Below are 19080 nucleotides of genomic sequence, written 5' to 3' on the forward strand. Positions count from 1 at the left end.
AGCTCAGCTGTAGTAATGTCATGTTTCAATACAAATGTTGCAGTCTGCAGGCTCTTATAAGTGTGAGAGAAAATGTGTGAGTGTTTCCTCAGATCCCAGACAGGTCAGAAATTACAGTCTTGCGGGTACGGTCTTACCTAGCCGGTTCCAAAACTGTTTTCCTCTAATAACTCAGCAGAGCAAACAACTGCACTGCTGCCTTTATTCATGACTCACACAAAAGCCATACTTTGAAATATATAGAGTGCTTTACAGTGAACCACATGCTATGAGAAGAAGAGGAATTATTATGCTACTTTTCACTGTGCAATCATACAACACTAGAAAATATGCCTGCAATTCAATTCTTTTCAATGATTAGGAAAATTAGGAAAACATTTTACAGGAATAGGAAATGATCTGTGTAATCTATGATTTTTTAGCATGCAATCCTATATTGAAATATATCTCAATAGTGATATTGCCTTATATTTTAGCTATAAAGCTATATAATTTTCACACATGTACATTTTGGGAGATGAAGATATAAGTGTATAAAATCTCCATAGTAAAATTTGCATTTGTACATATGTAAATAATATCTATGTGATTATTTTTGATTTGGTATAATATGTACCAACCACATGTCAACAAAATATATTTTATTTATACGTGCAACTTAACAAAAAAACATACATACAAAAATCTGTATGTTTATACACGTTTGTAAGACATTTCTTAAATCTTTTATTTTTTACTTATATAATATCAACATATTGCAATGTTTTAGGATGGATATACATGTACAGCAGGCTATTTGTATGGGCTATATATATATATAAATATATATATATATATATATATATATATATATATATATATATAAAATTGTTAAAATTTCTGATAGCTTTCACATATGGAAATATAATATACATATTACATGTAGGTATGTTGAAATGAACTTCTTACTGATTTAAAGTTTAAAAACAGGACAGATTTTACAGTATGGCATTATCATATCATTCAGAGTGATAATCCTTATAGTTAACATGTGCAGCTGGGAAAATACCATTCAATCATGATATTTTGTAATCACAAATGTCCTTCTGTCTTCTGAATTCCAAAAACGGCCATTATTGTTTGGGCTCAGTCTCTGCAGAAGAGCTGGTCGGAGGTCTAGGGGGTCTTTGCCAACAGCAGGTGCAGAGTTGCCTTGATCTCACACCCCTCATTTATGTTCCCTGGCCTTGGAGAATCAGATCCCCTTTGTCTTGACTCTTTTCACTCACCCTATACACAGTGTACAAGCTCTCCAGATAAAATTGAGGGTCATTATGTATGGAAATAAGGCAAAAATGCCTGCTTAACACGTTAATACAAAGTGTTTTTTGTTAATGCTCAGTACTATTGGATTGTGTTCACTTCAACATTATATGCGGGTTTCTTTAAAAAACTGAATCAACATTTCACCTAAATATAGATATTTTCTATACGTGTTTTTTTTTTTTTTATTATCAAGGTAATTTGATTAGATAGAAGGAATAATGCACACAGATATTTAGAATAATTCAATAAAAATGCACTGCCTAAGTAAATAAATAAATAAATAAATAAATGTCTTTAGTGCGCTGCATTTTGAAGAATGTTTCATTTAATCAAAATCTGTTTTATTTATCAGCATTTCTTTTTAATACAACGGACATAAAATGAAAAGAAAAGGAAAAATAAATCACAAATAGATAGGTTGAACTGTAAGAAAGATAAGATCATAGTCTTTAGACGTTTGTTAAATAGGATAGGTAAAATGTAAAATAATAAATTAAAGTAAATAATGATATATGAGTGACGTAATTTTCTGGGGATTTTATGGCATTTATGGGCACAATTAATTTTTTTTTTGCCAAGCCCACGCTAGAGTTTTACATTCAAGTAAATTTTGGATCAATAATAGTAAAAGCTCTTCAGTTTCAACGCTAAACCACATGCTTACTGTGTTTGGAAGAGCACGTGACTCTCCTCTGCGGAAAACATGGCTGCGCCCTGTGTCGCTCAATGCTTTTACAGAACAGGTATGTTTACAGCTTACTTCAGCAAAAGTTAGACTTATTTACTTTGTAGAGCATAAAGACTCAGACTGTGGCAAGCCAATGACCAACACGAGACAGTATTCGCTCACATCTATTTCTTAATAATCGCATAACTGCAGTCAACGCGGAATATATCTAGCTATTAATATAAAATCCAAACCTTCGAGCCAAATAAGCGCTGGTTTACAAGCTGTGCGTTACTCGGTGACGGTGTCGCTATGTAGCGATGTAGGTAACGTTAGACAGCCAAATTCAGGCAGAATTAACGTTACTTTCAACTATCAACCCTTTTCACACATAACGTTACAAACAATAAAACACTTGATAGAAAGTTACAAAACCAATGATTCTTAATGATTCGACGTGAACACACCTCTTTAATAATATTTCACAATATTACTGTTTTTATTTACGATCAAATCAAGCATTTGTGAAGAGAATAGATAATGAAATAAATAGTTAGATATTTAGTTACTCTTATTTCCAATAAAAAAAGTGGTAGTATATGGTATGCAGGGGCATAAGCAAAGACAGAGCATGCAATTCAAACTTGTGTTCAGACTTTCAGACCTTTATATTTACTCCCTCCAATTTTGACCATTTGCACTGTGTCCCAATTTGTCTACCTTTTATGTACTACATTTTGGAGTTTTGTACAAGACTACATGAACGAGACTGCAGGAAGGCTGGACTCATGGCACTGTCTTGGAGTTCTTTATTGTTTGCTGGTTTGGCAGAATCTTTGTGGGTCCAGTAGAAGTAAATAGAGAAAGAAGCATACAACTTCCCCTCTGCTCAGCCACTTTTTTTTACTTTTACATTTAAGTGAATTACAACCCAAAAGTGAAATGTTGAGTCTCCTGACACAGAATCAGTCCTATTTCAGTAATAGCTAAATAAATAAGAACAGGCAAATATATTTAGGCCTGCTTCATATTTCTGTTTGTTAGTTAATGTAATTTAATCATGTTAACACTTTTATTTCAAGGATTTCAAAGACTTTTCTTTTAAGTTTATTTTCAAGGAACAATTAAGAAAAAACAGGCGCATCATAATAAACAATACAGTAGATGCTCAAAAAAATACCTAGTTGACATGTCAGTGGTTTTTATGAGGTGAAAACAGTTTAGCTGGTTCAGCGCTTAATAAACCAATTAGGTAAACTCAAACTAGTTTATCTATTTTACTGCATTATTCATTAAACTTTTATAACATTTACATTGTTTAAAGGGGTCATATGATGCGATTTAAAATTTTCCTTTCTCTTTGGAGTGTTACAAGCTCTTGGTGAATAAATAAGATCTGTAAAGCTGCAAAGACTAAAGTCTCAAATCCAAAGAGATATTCTTTATAAAAGTTAAGAGTCAACCACACCCTCCTAAAACATTTCATTTAAACACGCCCCCACATGTCTACATCACGATGTGGGAAGATTTGCATAACACGCCCAAATGTTCATGCAAAGAAAGAAGGCGTAATTTTTATTCTCGCTGTTGCCACCGCTGCCATGTTGTGGAGACGCTGTGTGGTTAAGTTGTATTTCAACACTGTTCCAGTTCAACCCAAATATTCAGATGTGTGCAGCGCATTTTATGGAGGACGAGGACTGTTTCCTGAACCAGTAGCCTACAATGCTTCTGTGCAAAAAGTCTGTTTCTATAAAGTGGGAGAGTTCCAACTTTGCAAAGACAGTCTGGTGCTTCTGACACACAGACTGTAAGTACATTTACATATTTAATAATTTGCCAATGATGATTCAAACACGAGTTTTGAGCAGTGTAGAGTAGCGTAATGTTTGTCATTTCTCCGATCACAAATGCAGGCATGGTTTTATGTTTACGCAGGCAATATGCAACACAATGCGAAAAAAGACAGTTTAAGTCATTAAAATCAGTAATTATGTCCCCATGGGTGCAACAAATTCCTAGCTTGTAATGAGCTTTATTGGTTTTGTCTTGTTACGCCGGGAGACGGCTTCACAGTATGGTGAGGGGCGTAACATTTCCGTCACACACTTTAGGTATTCAGCCAATCACAAAGCACTGGACAGCTGGCCAATCAGAGCACACCTCGCTTTTCAGAACGATGAGCTTAGTAAAAATCGACGCGTTTTAGAAAGGCGGGGCATAGAGGAGCAACAATAATGAACATTATTTGGAAAATAATGTTTTTTGAACCTTAAAACCACATAAACACATTGCATAACACCAAATACACAAAATAATGTTCTTTTTAGCAATGTCATATGACCTTGAGAAGTAACAAAGCAATTGATTTTCTACACAACAATAATAAGTTTATTATTACACTCTTAAAAATAAAGGTGCTTCACGATGCCATAGAAGAATCTTCTTTGTGTAAATGGTTCCTTAAAGAACCTTTAACATCTGAAGAACCTTTCTGTTTCACAAAAGGTTCTTTGTGGTGAAAGAAGGTTCTTCAGATTATAAAAAAACATTTTAAACACCTTTCTTTAAAGAACCTTTGACTGAATGGTTCTTTGTGGAACCAAAAATGGTTCTTCTATGGCACCGCTGTTAAGAACCTTTTAAGCACCTTTATTTTTAAGAGTGTAATAATAAACCAAATAATAGAACTTTGGCGTAATCTTTTCAGCATACTGGGTTGGAGCACACAAATTCCAATCTCATATATTGTTTAGGATAAATAATATATGGACTGGGAATGTTGTCTTTGGAGTTACAGAGCAATTAATAATAATAAACTGACATTAAGGTTGACACATAACATTGATGTACTGCAGTCCCTGCAGTAAGGAGTATATATTACAGCTAAAGCACAAGACTAAGTCTAAAGTCGACCACACACATACGCACAAAGGGAATTCAGTTCAGTCCACATCCTTGGCCACATCCTTTGCTCTCTACCACCCAAATTGTTGTCACTACACACAGCCGCTACCCCACCCTGGGTTAACCCACTACTGCCTTTATCTACACCCCCCAGCCGCCCCCTTTGCAGGTTCTGAGCTACTCCCTTCATCACTGGTATTTTCATCTTTGTAACTCAAGCCCTCTCCTGTGTATAACTGCACTTATTTTGGGCTTTTGACCACTGTGTTTTGGTCGCAGCTCTTTTTAACCGTTTTTTTTCTTAAGACAAAACTCTGCAGTCCTCGTTGGCATGAGTTACAACATGGTTGTTGATGTGTGGTGGTGGATCTCAGATTATTTTTAATTTGTGGCTCAGATTCAAAATGAAGCATATTATGTGAGCATCATTGCATTTTGTAATTGTATGGACTATTTGTTTACATTGCAGCTGTGTTATTCTTTTGAGAGCGGGAATGGGTTTTTGGCACATGATTCACAAGGTCTGAGAATACAATAGATGTTAACTTGACAATATTCGTACATTTGATTTAAATGGCCTGCAACAACATGAAACACAGACATTTGTGTAGTTTAGAATATAATGATGTGATATTTTAGTATAACTTATTTCAATTTAAATGTTATGTTCCTATATGTATTTATAGGCTAAATAATGTAATTCATCAATATGGATTTTATGTATTTATATTAGTGCTACAAAATAATCTGTTCAAAATTATCCAATTAACTGCACAAGTTCCTTGCTGTGACCAAATGACTTAAACATGCCTGACATTGTAATTATGACATCCCAACTCATAAATACAAACTTCCCTGGAGGATTTGAATGCACCAATATTTATAAGTTAGGAAGTCACAATTATGATGTCAAGTGCTTTGAAGTCACTTTGGCTGGAGCAAGATTTTTAACCTCTGCTTCTACAGAATGATTAATTATATTATGTTCATTAAGTGTGTTTTTGCATTTAATTTTTTAACCAGTTTATGGTGCTGTAAAATGAATCATATATTCTATCGTAGTTGTACAAAAATATTGTATTTTGTACATGCGACTTTATTATTGTAAGTGTTTTTTTTATTTTTATGAATTTAAACAAATGTACAGTCAACATGGATGCTGCATCTGTTTTGTCTGCCATGTTTCAAACCGAAACACCCCCAACTCGGCAACTTGGAGGTCTGAAAGTTGAGTTTCCTATTTATAATTAATTATAACTAATAATGACTTTGTGCTGGCATTCATATGCTTTCATTATGCAAATATAATCTTTCCAAAATGATTTAAACTCACCAGTACTTTAATGCTAGCCAAAGGATATTAGGAAAAGAAATTCACAAGTTAACACATTGTTTTTTACACAGCCCCAAATTTTAATTAATACAATTTGTCATACTCAATAGCTCTAAATATAGTGCAAAATGACTTTTGAGTTGTCTGATGTAAACCTATATAGGTGATCTGGTTGTTTCGTGGTAATGGTATTTTAAGAGTCACATCTTTTGTACTTTATATTCTGTGTAGAAATAACATCTGAGGTGAGATAAGCTGGTTAAAATGCCAGCGACTTTTGCTTTTCACCTGCCCGAAGTCGCATGTTGTCTAGTAGGTACTGTATGTGGTGGGAAATTTGCTTTGTGACCATTAAAAAATAAGTCCTGTATGATACGATTATATGTAGTATGAATTCTACATACTCATTCAGACATACTACACTACCAGTCAAAAGTTTTTGAACAGTAAGATTTTAAATGATTTTTTAAAGAATTCTCTTCTGCTCGAATCACACAATCCTTCACATATCATTATAATATGCTGATTTGCTGTTCAAGAAACATTTCTTATTATTATTATTTGTATTATTATCATCAGTATTTAAACAGTTGAATACAATTTGCTCAGGATTCTTTGATGAATGGAAAGATCCAAACGTCAGCGTTTATCTGAAATAAAAAGCTTTTGGAACATATTATACACTACACCATTCAAAAGCTTGGGGAGTCAGTATAATTTTTTTTAAGGTAAGGCATTATAGAAACTAATGCTTTTTTTAAATGAGGATGCTTTAAAATTGAAGAAAAGTGATGATGAAGACATTTATAATGTAACAAAAGATTTCTATCTCAGATAAATGCTTTTCCTCTGAACTTTCTATTCATCAAAGAAACCTGAAAAAAATTCTTACTCAGCTGTTTAAAACGTAATAATAATAAATGTTTTTTTTGAGCAGCAAATCAGAACATTAGAATGATTTCTGAAAGATCATGTGACTGGAGTAACGATGCTAAAAACTCAGCTTTGAAATCACAGGAATAAATTGCATTTTAAAATGTATTCAAATTGAAAACTGTTGAAATTTTACAGTTTCTTCTTGCTGTACTTTGGATCAAATAAATGCAGGCTTGGTGAGCAGAAGAGACTTTTTTAACAACATAAAAAATCTTACTTTTGACTGGTAGTGTACATTCGCCGTGGTTTCACTGTCATGTGACCTACGGCATCAGTTGATTATGATGCTGACCTTGTGTTTGCCATGTAAATAGCTCCGATGCTAACATGGTGTTCAAAATTTAATAAACAAACAAACAAACTTCACACACCTCTGAGAAATCCACTTCGCAGTGCATAATCACATAATTTGTTCATCTCTTTGGCTGTGTATAGGTGGTTCGAGGCTGCTACAGAGAGTAGCACAGCTACCCGGCTGCCATAGAAGCCCATCTGCTGCCCACCAATGCCCACCTCACCGATGTTTCTTCTGGAAGAAATCACATAGTTCTCACAGTGTGGTTCGGCCTGCTGTAGTGCGCCCCTCTTATGCTGTACCCAAGGTAATTACAGCCTCAACAAGTGACACTTACAATTTAATGTTGATTACATTGGAAAAAGAATTGATTTTTTAACTTTATGCATCACAAATGTTCTTTATATACTGTATACTCTCTTCTCTCAGCACATCCAGAAGCCTGACTATGTGTCATCCAGCAAAGTGCCTGAATGGCCAGAATACATAGAGATTAAAGATGAGGAGCAGATGCATGGATTGAGACAAGCATGTCAACTAGCCAGACACATACTTCTGCTGGCAGGAAAGAGCTTGAAGGTATACTCTACACTTACCTGAAATTTGAGAACGGAATGGTGAATAAGCTTGATGTGACACGTCCTTGAATTGTTTTTTTTGCAGACGCTGTCACCTATATTGTTTGTTTTCTAGGTTGGTATGACGACAGATGAAATAGACTTTATAGTCCATCAGGAAGCCATTCGTCACAATGCCTACCCCTCTCCTTTACATTACGGGGGCTTTCCGAAGTCAGTCTGTACCTCTGTTAACAATGTAGTATGCCATGGGATTCCAGACAGGTAACTCATCAAACTTTCATGCTTTGTTATGACTGCATGCCTATACTTTTGTTTTGTTAGTATATGTGTCAATGGCATGAAAAAGTCCAACATCCTGCATAGCTTTAGCTCCAACCTGTTCCAACACACATGCCTAGATGTTTCCAGCAGATATTGTCTTATTACTGGTAGATACCCACCTCTATGGTTCTACCATTGGAGAAAGCGTAACAGCCAACTTGGATCATAAACAGGTTGAAGATTAGTGGACAGGTTGTCGGTTCATTTATTGATAAGCTGCTTTCTCAAAAAAGCATATTGTTCAGCGTATTGAAGCCTCTCCATTGACATCCATTCTTTTAGTGTGCTGCAGCATTACATATTTTTCTGTTAACTTTGGAGACTTGACTTTAAGCGGCTATGTTTCTACCACTTCTAAAGACCTTGGTTAATTAGAGTAGGTGTGTATAGGGTTGGCGCTAAACTTTTCGGGATGTTTGCCGTCTAGTAGCAGGATTGTAATGTACTCTTTGTATCTGCGTTGTATTCATTGTTTAAAAACTTTTATACCATTTTCAAGAAAGGTCTGAATTAATTGACTCAAAAAGTCAAGTGGTGTAACCAAGTAGAAGTATTAACATATTTAGCTTGAATAGATGTGAGTTATTGTAATAAATAAATACATTTGTCAAGATAAAAATATAATTTTTAATTTATAACTAAAAAGTTTTTAGAGAGTCACAACATCAGGGTTTTTTCTGGATCTTATAGTTGCACCAAATGATTATAATGGTTGCACCTCATGACTACATTTTTTTTTTTTTCTTTTCAAATATTAAAGATTTTGTTTTGTTAAAACATTTTTCTAAGAAAATACCTGCTACTTTTTTTTTTTAAGAATTGTATTCTGCTCTACTGAGGCTTCTTTTCTTATGGTGTCAGAACACTGCATTTCATATGTTATGCACCCAAAAGTATATAGAAATGATTTTTAATTCAGAAATTAAAAGCATGTATGTATGAATTGAATTTTTTTGTATTTATGTCTTTTTAACACCTTACATACGGTCAGCATTGTATTTTGTTTTGTAGTCGGGCCATTGCAGGATGGAGATATCATCAATATAGATGTCACAGTGAGTCTTCTGCTTCAATTCTAAGCTAGTTAATTGCTGTTAGATTTAAAATTAATAAAATTTTGGTTTATGCTCCTCTCTTTAAAAAAAAAGACTTGACCCTGTAACTCTAGTGTTCTCTATTCTTTTTCTATTCTATCTACTTGTTTTTTATTATTATAAAGTAATAATAACTTGACCCTCTAACACTGGCTCTATCTATTCTACCTCTTTTCTGTCTACTTTTTATTTTTTTAGTTTATTCTAAGAAAAAACAACTTTGCTATGTATACTGCGTTAGACTTACTGGGATAACATGTATATTGTTACTCTTTTGTTGTTTTGATAAGTCATTTGTAAGTCGCTTTGGATAAAAGCGTTCGCTAAATCATAAAATGTAAATGTAGATATTGGATGCTATATGTATTTTGTAGGTTTATCTAGAAGGTTACCACGGAGACACCTCAGAAACCTTTCTGATTGGCTCAGTGAATGAACAGGGCAAGAAGTTAGTGGATGTGGCTCGACAGTGCAGAGATCAGGCCATTGCCGCCTGTGGACCAGGTCAACCTCTGTGCGTCATTGGCAACACTATCAGGTGGTGTGTTCATTCCCACAATCATCCCAGATTGCATCACAGGCAGGATTCCTGACAGCATCTCACACCTTCAAGAGTAATGTCTGTGGGAAGTGTTCTTTTATTCATTGCATTTTCCAACTTGCTCTTGTTAAAAATAGCAGATTTTACCCCTAAACCTCTCTGTTATCCCTCTTGTGCGCAAAAGTAAAAAAAAGACAGCAATCTTGCCTCGTCAGGCCTTATTTGATAGTGTAGTGTCTGAAGAAGGACTGCACAGAGTTAATGTATTTCTCAGTGAGCTCCGAGCAAGCAATTACCCAGAGTGCAATGGGTTTTTTCCTGCAATGGGGTGTAAATTACAGGTTAGTTTGTCTTGTTGGATGTGTGCATGTGTGCAAGTGTCCGTGTGTGTGTGTGTGTGTGTGTGTGTGTGTGTGTGTGTGTGAGGGGGAGAGAGAGAGAGAGAGAGAGAGAGAGCGAGCGATGTAAATTACAGGCTTGCTCCTGCTGTCTTTGAGAATCGTAGACTCTGCCAGGGTGGATTCAGCTCCCCACAGAGACACGAAAAGATCCACAGGAGCCTTTTGACAGAGAGAGGACATACTCAATCACTCACATACAGCACAGAAACATCTTTAACAACATCCTATTGAATTTCCACTTCTAATACAATGACTTAAATGTGCACAATATCAATTGTGAAGATGCTGAAATGGTCAAAACGTATAGCTAAAAAAAAGATTTTTTCTTTCATGATATAAATGTGTATTTTACTTATATCTTAAAAATAATTTAGTTAAGTGATTAAATGAGCTTTTTGTGCATTTTGTGCAGTGTAGCAATAGAAATTTCCTCTGTGTCTGAGGAAGCAATGCTTTTGTTTCTCTCTCTCTCTCTCCCTGCGTAGGATTCTGAGCTTCTGCAGGGACATACACTGTTATTATATACACACAGAGGGAACAATTACCTCTCCTCAGGAAAAAGCACTTAGACCTTTCTTTCACTCCTTCTTTTGCTTTTATTTTTTTTTTTATCATGCTGGCATCCTAGCATCCTCTCTGCTGCTCTCTCTTTGCAATTCTTTGTCTCTGTCTTTTATTCTTTTTCGTCTTTTTTCTTTTTGTCTGTTATACACCTTTCCCCTCCCGAAATATAAAAAAACAACTACGCGAGAACATTTCAAGCATGCCTTATTCACACTGAAAATTTTATTTACATGTAGGCAACACACTAATTGGGGGTGAAGGCTCTTCGGTAAACCAGAAAATTTAATTTTACACTTCTAATCATTTATCAGACACTTTTATCCAAAAGAGGAAAATATACAAGCAATTTATCATACATCAACCAGAATAAACCTGGCTAAACATAAATTTGAGTATTTCTTTTTGTCTTTCTGAATTACAGCAAAGTAGCAAATTCAAATGGATTCCGTGTGTGTCCATATTTTATCGGTCATGGGATCGGAACATATTTCCATGGTTATCCAGAGATATGGCATCATGGTGAGAGTTTATACATCATTATTTAATGTATTATTAATATATTTGACTTAATATTATATCTCAGTTAGCCATAGTTGACTTATACTTTATACTTCACTCAAAAATGAAAGTTCTGTCATTATTTACTCTTTTTTTTTTAATGTTGTTCCAAACCTGTATAACTGAATTTCTTCTGTGGAACATAAAAGAAGATATTTTGAAAAATGTCACCGGGGTATTTGTTGTTGTTGTTTTTGTTTTTCCCTACAATGAAAGTAAGTAATCTAATTTCATTGTCCCTTACAATGAAAGTCAAGTAGGCCTATTTAATATAGTTTGGACCCTAATATCTTCTTTAGTGCAGGTTTAGATTAATATGAAGGTTAGTAAATGATGCCATATTTTTAGTTTGGGGTGAATTAACTCTTTAATTTATTAAAATTTTTATGAATACATATATATGTATACAGTTCATTAATGTGATCATCTAAGATGTTTTAGCATTAATAAGGTCCCAAGCACCAATGGTGGTTCATGCTTCTTTTCTCTTTTACAGCCAATGACAATGACCTACAGATGGAAGAGGGCATGTCCTTCACCATAGGTCTGTATCATTGTTTTAGATGACCGACCGATTGAATGTTAAGAACATCGGCGGAAGCATGAATTTGTACGTTTTAAGGAAGTTAAACCATCCGTCCATTTTTCTAGAACCCATTCTTATGGAAGGATCCTCAGAATTCAAGATCCTGAAGGACAAGTGGACTGCTGTATCTGTGGATGACAAAAGGTGCATGTTGTGTTCAGTTTCTCCTCCCACACTTCTAATGAGAGCCCAATGCAGCCATTTAAATGTAGCCTACATTAATCATTCATTACTTCACGCAAGAATAAGTGGCCAATTTCTATTGAGAATCTTCAAGAACTTTATTTCTATTGGCTGTTGACATCTAGCTTGGAAAGACTAAGTACCCTCAGAATTTGAAGCACATAGAGAGCTAAGTGCTCTGGGATAAACTTTCCTTTAACTGCATATATTTCACTGGAGAGCACTTCAGTGTTAATTGCAAATGAGCTGATTGCCCTGTTGGCAGGTGAGAGCAGAGTGTTTAAACTTGGTCAGTGGTTGATTAGACCTCTGATTTATATGCAATATAAGAAAATGGACGGATTCCTTATTTAATTGTACATCTATAAGGCAGTTGTTCTCAACCGTTTTGACGCCAAGGCCCTCGTGCTGATTTACTGAAAAAGGAAAGAACGGAATTTTTAAAAAATATTTAAATTTTTACCTGACAAAATATTTTAGAGCTTGGCATAACTAGACAATTGTATATAAATATATAAAAATGCTAATGGTGTAAGATTTTATTATTATTATTAATAATGTTTTAGAATTTTTCCAGGTATAGAACATATATATCTTTTTAGTTGTTGATGCTTGTTTCGACTTATTTTAAATTACTTTGTCATCTTGCGGCACCCATAGAAGTTTGCTGAGGCCCTTGTGGGCCCCAGACCCCTGGTTGAGAACCACTGATTTTAGATAAATGACTAAATCTCAAGATGTTCACCTGTGTGTTTGTGTTTTCTTGTGTGTTAATACTCAGATCGGCCCAGTTTGAACACACAGTTGTAATCACCAGCGATGGTGTAGAGATTCTGACAAAACTACCAGATGAAGATTGACCGGACAAGAATTATGGGACATCTTGAAGTGTGACGTGTGAAGATGGATCTGCATTTTTAAAATAACAGAATCTGTTATTTAAATAAATTTTACTTAACATTTGCAGTGTTTCATCTTATTTTGTTAGCCTGACCAAATGGCTTCCTGAAACAGCTGTGCAACTCCAGCCCTGCGTTTGAATTAATAGGGTTAATTGTTTAATGCATGTAGGTTATTATGTAATGAGTTTCCAAATCTCTTCACTATTCCAAACTCTTTGGTTTCTGATGTCATCTCTGACTGAGCTCATTGAAAGCACAGGGAATGAAATGTCATTACGTCTTATTATTATGGCGGGGTTTCTCCGTACATCATAATATTACTCCGCAGTAATGTAGTTAGCGCTGTGCATCTCTCCAGAGGTGATTATATTTATGGGCCATGGGTTTCCGTATGAGCCATGTGTAGCGTATTAAGAATACCCTATAATCATATCTGTTTCCCGGCGTCATCGGCAAACTGCTTATGCTGTCTGACATTTGACAGAGTTTGAATTCTGCTGTCTGAAATGCGCGTGCAATCTCAGTAGTATGTTCATAGCTTTCAGTCTTACAATTTACGTTTAGAAGTGTGTGGATGGTAAAAAAAAAAATCCATTTGATTTTGCAAATATTAAATCGCTAAAATACGTCAAATGAGTGATCAGAAAGTGCCCTTACATGAGCAAGAACTCTCTCCACAAACCGGCTTCCATTCTGCATCTGTCTAATGGCTGTGCCTCTAAGATGTGTACAATTAAAGTTAATTACATTGTGACCCTTACTAGTTAATCCGTAGCTTTCGGTGGCTGTGCCATCTGGGAAGTTTCCTTCTGCTTTTGCTTGAAAACCGCCCGTAAGCTATTTAGACTAAAGAAACGCGCACATAAATCACCTATAAATTTACGTTTGTATGTTTTTATTTTTATTTTTTTTTAGACTAAGAATCGATAGCCTATTAAAAATAAAACGTATAAAGCAAATGATGTGTACGTATAAAACGAGATGTAAACGACATCACATATTATTTAACCGCGCATTGTTTATTTTATTATTTTTAATCACAAAGAACTTAAGTCCTTAGATTATGAAGATGATGGACTATGTAAAGACCAAGGAATTGTTTCAATACATTAGTATTATTAAGCACAAAAGGAATAGTTTCTACATTATTATTATTATTATTATTATTATTATTATTAAGCATGTAATCTGTTTAGGCCTATTTGTAGTAGGTCTAGTAGTTTATGTGATTTGAACGCACTTTTTGACCGCATAGTGCTTGCCTTTCTAAGCTGTGCTCATTAAATCGAATCATAATTGCAGGCAGCCATTTGGTTTTTGTGCATCCTCACGCATTTTCATCTGTCTGTCGCAATTACGAGCAATTTTTTCTGGCGCGGAGGGATCTTTTCAGTCGGACAAAAGATAAAGGAACAGGCAGGGAATCAATAGGAGTTTTATTATGTAGATATGCAGAGCTGAACCGTTTGCATGTGCTGTATTCTGTCATGAAGGATGTTCCTGATCATTATATTGACTTGAAACTAATTTATTTTAAACTTAAAATTCGCTACATCTTTCCATATTTATGTTGCTGTTTTATTTATCTGAAGTGGCTGTAGTTTTTTATTATGTTGTTCGTTTCATTAAGGCTTGGTTTGGCTACGTGAGTGTTCTGTATTTATTTGCTTGCTCCTTAATCGTACAATACATTTGTCCTCATAGCAAAGAAAAAAAAAAACACAATTCGTGAGATGCAGTAAAATATTGGTTATGCAAATCAACTTTAGCATTACTGGCAGCCCACCTCGGCGCGGAAACTTTTTTTCTGCAGTACACAGAAAAGTGATTAATAATAATGCCAAAGCACTACAAAATATCATTACAGATTAAACCGCTAAATGTGTCCTTGCTATTCTGTTCTAGAAATATTACAGAGACCCTCTGCTCTGCTTCATGCAGATGTAGCTTTGAATCCAAACGGAAGCAGTCATTTGGACTCATAGTGGTGTGGTTGCAAACAAGCCCTGGCATTTCAATTACTGCCAGCTGTGAATGTTGATATAAGGAATGAAATGTGAAATGTGCTACAATCATAGTAACATTTGAGGTAGCCTACCTGCAAAGATATGCCATGGTGACCTGGTGGGTTTGAGAATCAGATTCCCAAAATCAGAATAAAAATAGACGTCTTTTTCAATAAGAATCAAAGGATCCGGGCCCCAACCACTATGTCCATATTTAGAAAAACCGCGGAAACTCGAATGAGCCTCAAAAGAAACAAATCATATAAGATAAACGATTAGTTACAACAGCCCCTGAAACGTTATTCTTTATAAATAGTTCGTGGGTAAACTTCGGGAATAGCTTAGGCTACTGATGATTCTGTTATGATGCTGTTTTTGTTGTTGTTGTAGTGTTTTTGGCTGCTCTTTGTTTGTTTGTTGATCGGCCAGGCTGATGGATTTGATATATTCTGTTCATTTCCCCCCTTTAATATATCCTACGATTTAACTATGTTTAGGGAAGAACAAATGTTTATTTCTTTATTTTTAAATGTTAGCGATTATTAATAGTTTTATTAATTTATACAAAAATATTCACAAGATTTGAGGGCCTAATAAAGCAAATATGCAATCCATTTGTAATATGCATTTGCATTAATTACAGTTAGGTAAAGCAACTTTTAATCCCAGTTTCACAATGACAAATAAACATACATGGACCAGATTACAGGTGCTGTATAATATGAAACATGAGCAAAAGCCTCATATTAATTTGTAAAATTGGTGCAAGTGATGTTTTGCCCTTATGGGTCTCCCACCTATTCCAGTAACTATTTTAGTTCCAAAAATATTGAACTTGACCATGTAAAGACGTGAGGCAATTAAACTATGAGAAACTGCGTGTCCGCATACAAGAATAGCTCAAGGCTGTGCTGGAGCTGGAAGCGAGGACTCGAGGAGAATGTTTCCAGGGCGGTCTGCTTGAGGCGGTTTTATGTATTTTTTCTCTGGTTGAGTGGCGTTCATAAAACGTCTGGAAGAGGAGCGAGCTGACTCCAGAGAGTCTGGAGTGGGAAGAGCCCTCGCCGCACGCGGAACGCCCTCGCATCTCCTTCTGCGCATGCCAAGACGCGTCCGAATGCCAGGCGTTCCCCCTCATGCCCAGAGGTACACGATACCTCCTCACCAAGAACATTTACAAAGGATTAAATAGGATCAGATTCGTTCAGCCGAATAATCACACATGCATTACGTGTGCAAAGGAAACGGATATATGCACAGGAAAAGTCTGCTTAGGTATACAGGCTAAGAGTAATGAGTAATGAAGAAAAAAAACAACTTGAAACGACAATCAAAGAACCAAACCTTAAACTGATAGCAAAACGCACATTTAATTATGACTGCAGGTTATAAGCATTTTAACAGATTTATCACTAAATCTAATATATTCTGTACAACACACGAAAAAGGCTACCCGTTTGTACTTGGAATGTGAAATAAACATATCTGATTACCCCTTCCATTTTGACTATAACAAAAAACAAATAAATAAATAGAAAAATAATTTAATGTGCATTGCTTGCGCGCATTAGTGGCGCCAAAGAATTCCACGGCAAACATCTTGAGCAAACCCAGCCTGAAAATAGATTTTAGAGTTAATGTTTTCCTAAGATATAAGTCCAGTGACAGAATAGGCCTATATCCTCCTACAACAGGTGTATTTGGCCATTTTAGTCCTCTGTTAGAATATTGTCCCAGCACTCATGGCAGAATTGTGATGAGGCTGTATTAAGGTACTGGGCTGTAGATGTGTGACCGTATTCGTGGATGAGTACCATGAATAGTTTGTCAAAAACGATGGGGCGGTGGTGTTTGGTGGCCCGGTGGGCTGCTCTGAAACTGTGTCCCCGTCGCTCGGTGTCTGGTTCGGTGGGAAATCCCAACCTGCTTGTGGTGGAGGAGAGCTAGAGGGAGAGTCACCGGCGGCAACCGGCTGGTCTGGTGGAATCTCTCCGTTTTTTTTCCACAACTTTTTGAATTTTGAGCGTCGGTTCTGAAACCATATCTTCACCTGTGGCGCAAAACAAAGCTCGTCTAAGTTAAACATGAAATAACACGACTCTACGTTAAAATAAATACAATTACAGAAATACAGCTTCAAACTCATAGCCACAGCATGCAGTAAAAGAGCCGCTTTTGACCTGGGTCTGTGTGAGGCCCAAAGACGCCGCCAGCTCGGCGCGTTCTGGGAGCGCGAGATACTGGGTCTTCTGGAATCTGCGCTGGAGAGCCGCCAGCTGAAAACTGGAGTAGATGGTTCGCGGTTTTCGGACTTTCTTTGGCTTTCCATTCACCATGCGCACCTCTGGCTCACTCTCTTCTTTCTCTATCAAAATGAACCACAAAAGTTGTCATTTTAAAATATCACAAGACGACAACAGGCAACAGAAAACGACGTTTAGGAATACTGAGGCGGGTTTACCTGGTTCGGTTGGAGTTGGTGAAGAACTGGGTCCATACGTTCCATAAGCGCCATAGGAAGAAGCATAGCCTAAATCGTAAGCCTTTGGGCTGTAGTGAACATTACCCACTGTACCAGGATGATAGGAATAAGAAGCCAGTTGTGCGTACGCCGTCCCCGCGCAGTGACCTGTCTGTGAACTGCTGTAGAAGCTGCTGTCGGTCACAGTTGACACCGGCAATGTTGGGGAATCCTGCGACTTGTGAACGGTACTGAAGCTGCTCGAGGTAATATGGTTTGTATGCATATCCGAGCCAAGGCTATCCAGAACAGCGGTCATTTTGCAGGAAAAAACAGTGAACTGAATTTACTTACAGTGACCACTTAAAATAGCCTAGCCTATTTAAAATCTGCACCTCTAATAAATAACTGGAGATACAAAAATCACACAACTTATGGAGGTAGTTTGTTTCGCCTTAAGTTACATATCCATAGTTGATAGAGGGTTTGAGCTCCGCGGCGGTCTCTGCCTTGGAGATGCTGACGGGCGGGCCATATACTGGGCGTCATGTGGTAAAGCGAACCAATCGGTTAGCAGGCAGTCCTAGGAAGTACTGCCAGCTGAAGGAAGACCTCTGACAAGTCGAAATAACAAAATATCTTGCAGCCTTGGTCTTGAGGGATTCAGCTATTCTTTACACAGAGTTGAAACATTTCACTACTTAATAGGCTACTTAATAGGCTAAATTTAAATAGCAAAATTAGTGAATTAAAAAAAAAGAGAGAGAAAAAACAAAATTTAGAGGTGGGAAAAATGAAAGAAGACATAGGACTATTTTTTTTTTTCAGATGGAAAATAGCCAGGGAGAATGAAATATTTAAAGGAGCACTGTCTTTTTCTGTAGTATGAACATTTTTTTGTGCATCTAATTGAATTATATGCAATTTAAATGTGATTTTCTTGTTTAGGTGAACTCTGAACTTTTAGCCTTTCAAATTGAGCAGTAGGCATGTAAATTACTCGATCAATGGCCTACATTTAGACCAACTAATAGTCTAAAAGTATCATATGAAGCTTACAGTCTTGATTAAAGGGATATGTTTCCTCAATGTTGATAAGCACGGTTTAACTGGAATGCCATCTATCGTTGAAATGTTGTCAGTGTATCTTACGGAAGCAGTCTGCATTCCTCTGACTAATCACAGACGGCGCCAGTCTCCTCACACCCACAGGTGCGCAAAACAGCAATTATGCCCCGGTAAACACCAGGGATAAAGCGCGGAACCAGCCCTATATGATGCTCTGTCGCGCCAAACGCCTCGTGCACAGACCTACATAGAAAACTACCTCAGTCACGAGAACTACCAATTTACTAAGTATTCTGTCAACTCAACAAACTTTGTGGCCTGAGCTCTGCCAGCTATAATCCCTGGTGACTTGTCACTGCTGTAGAGCGATT

At 36.3% G+C, this 19080-nt stretch overlaps 2 protein-coding genes across 2 annotated transcripts; one reads left to right on the forward strand and one right to left on the reverse strand.

Moving 5' to 3' along the window:
- Positions 1–1932: 1932 nt before the first annotated feature.
- LOC109091163 (methionine aminopeptidase 1D, mitochondrial) lies at positions 1933–13235 on the forward strand. The gene is made up of 10 exons (XM_042716385.1): positions 1933–2048; positions 7584–7750; positions 7873–8022; positions 8137–8285; positions 9337–9400; positions 9814–9977; positions 11367–11464; positions 12000–12047; positions 12155–12233; positions 13054–13235. The coding sequence occupies exons 1-10, from the start codon at positions 2009–2011 to the stop codon at positions 13130–13132; spliced, it is 1038 nt and encodes a 345-aa protein (XP_042572319.1). The 5' UTR covers positions 1933–2008; the 3' UTR covers positions 13133–13235.
- A 3296-nt stretch (positions 13236–16531) lies between these two features.
- Positions 16532–18158, reverse strand: LOC109109253 (homeobox protein Dlx2b). The gene is made up of 3 exons (XM_019122406.2): positions 17642–18158; positions 17361–17545; positions 16532–17230 (listed from the first exon to the last, which is right to left on the reverse strand). The coding sequence occupies exons 1-3, from the start codon at positions 17958–17960 to the stop codon at positions 16901–16903; spliced, it is 834 nt and encodes a 277-aa protein (XP_018977951.2). The 5' UTR covers positions 17961–18158; the 3' UTR covers positions 16532–16900.
- Between the last annotated feature and the right edge of the window lie 922 nt (positions 18159–19080).

The sequence above is a fragment of the Cyprinus carpio genome, chromosome B1 (assembly GCF_018340385.1).
Source record: "Cyprinus carpio isolate SPL01 chromosome B1, ASM1834038v1, whole genome shotgun sequence".
NCBI classification, from domain to species: domain Eukaryota; kingdom Metazoa; phylum Chordata; class Actinopteri; order Cypriniformes; family Cyprinidae; genus Cyprinus; species Cyprinus carpio.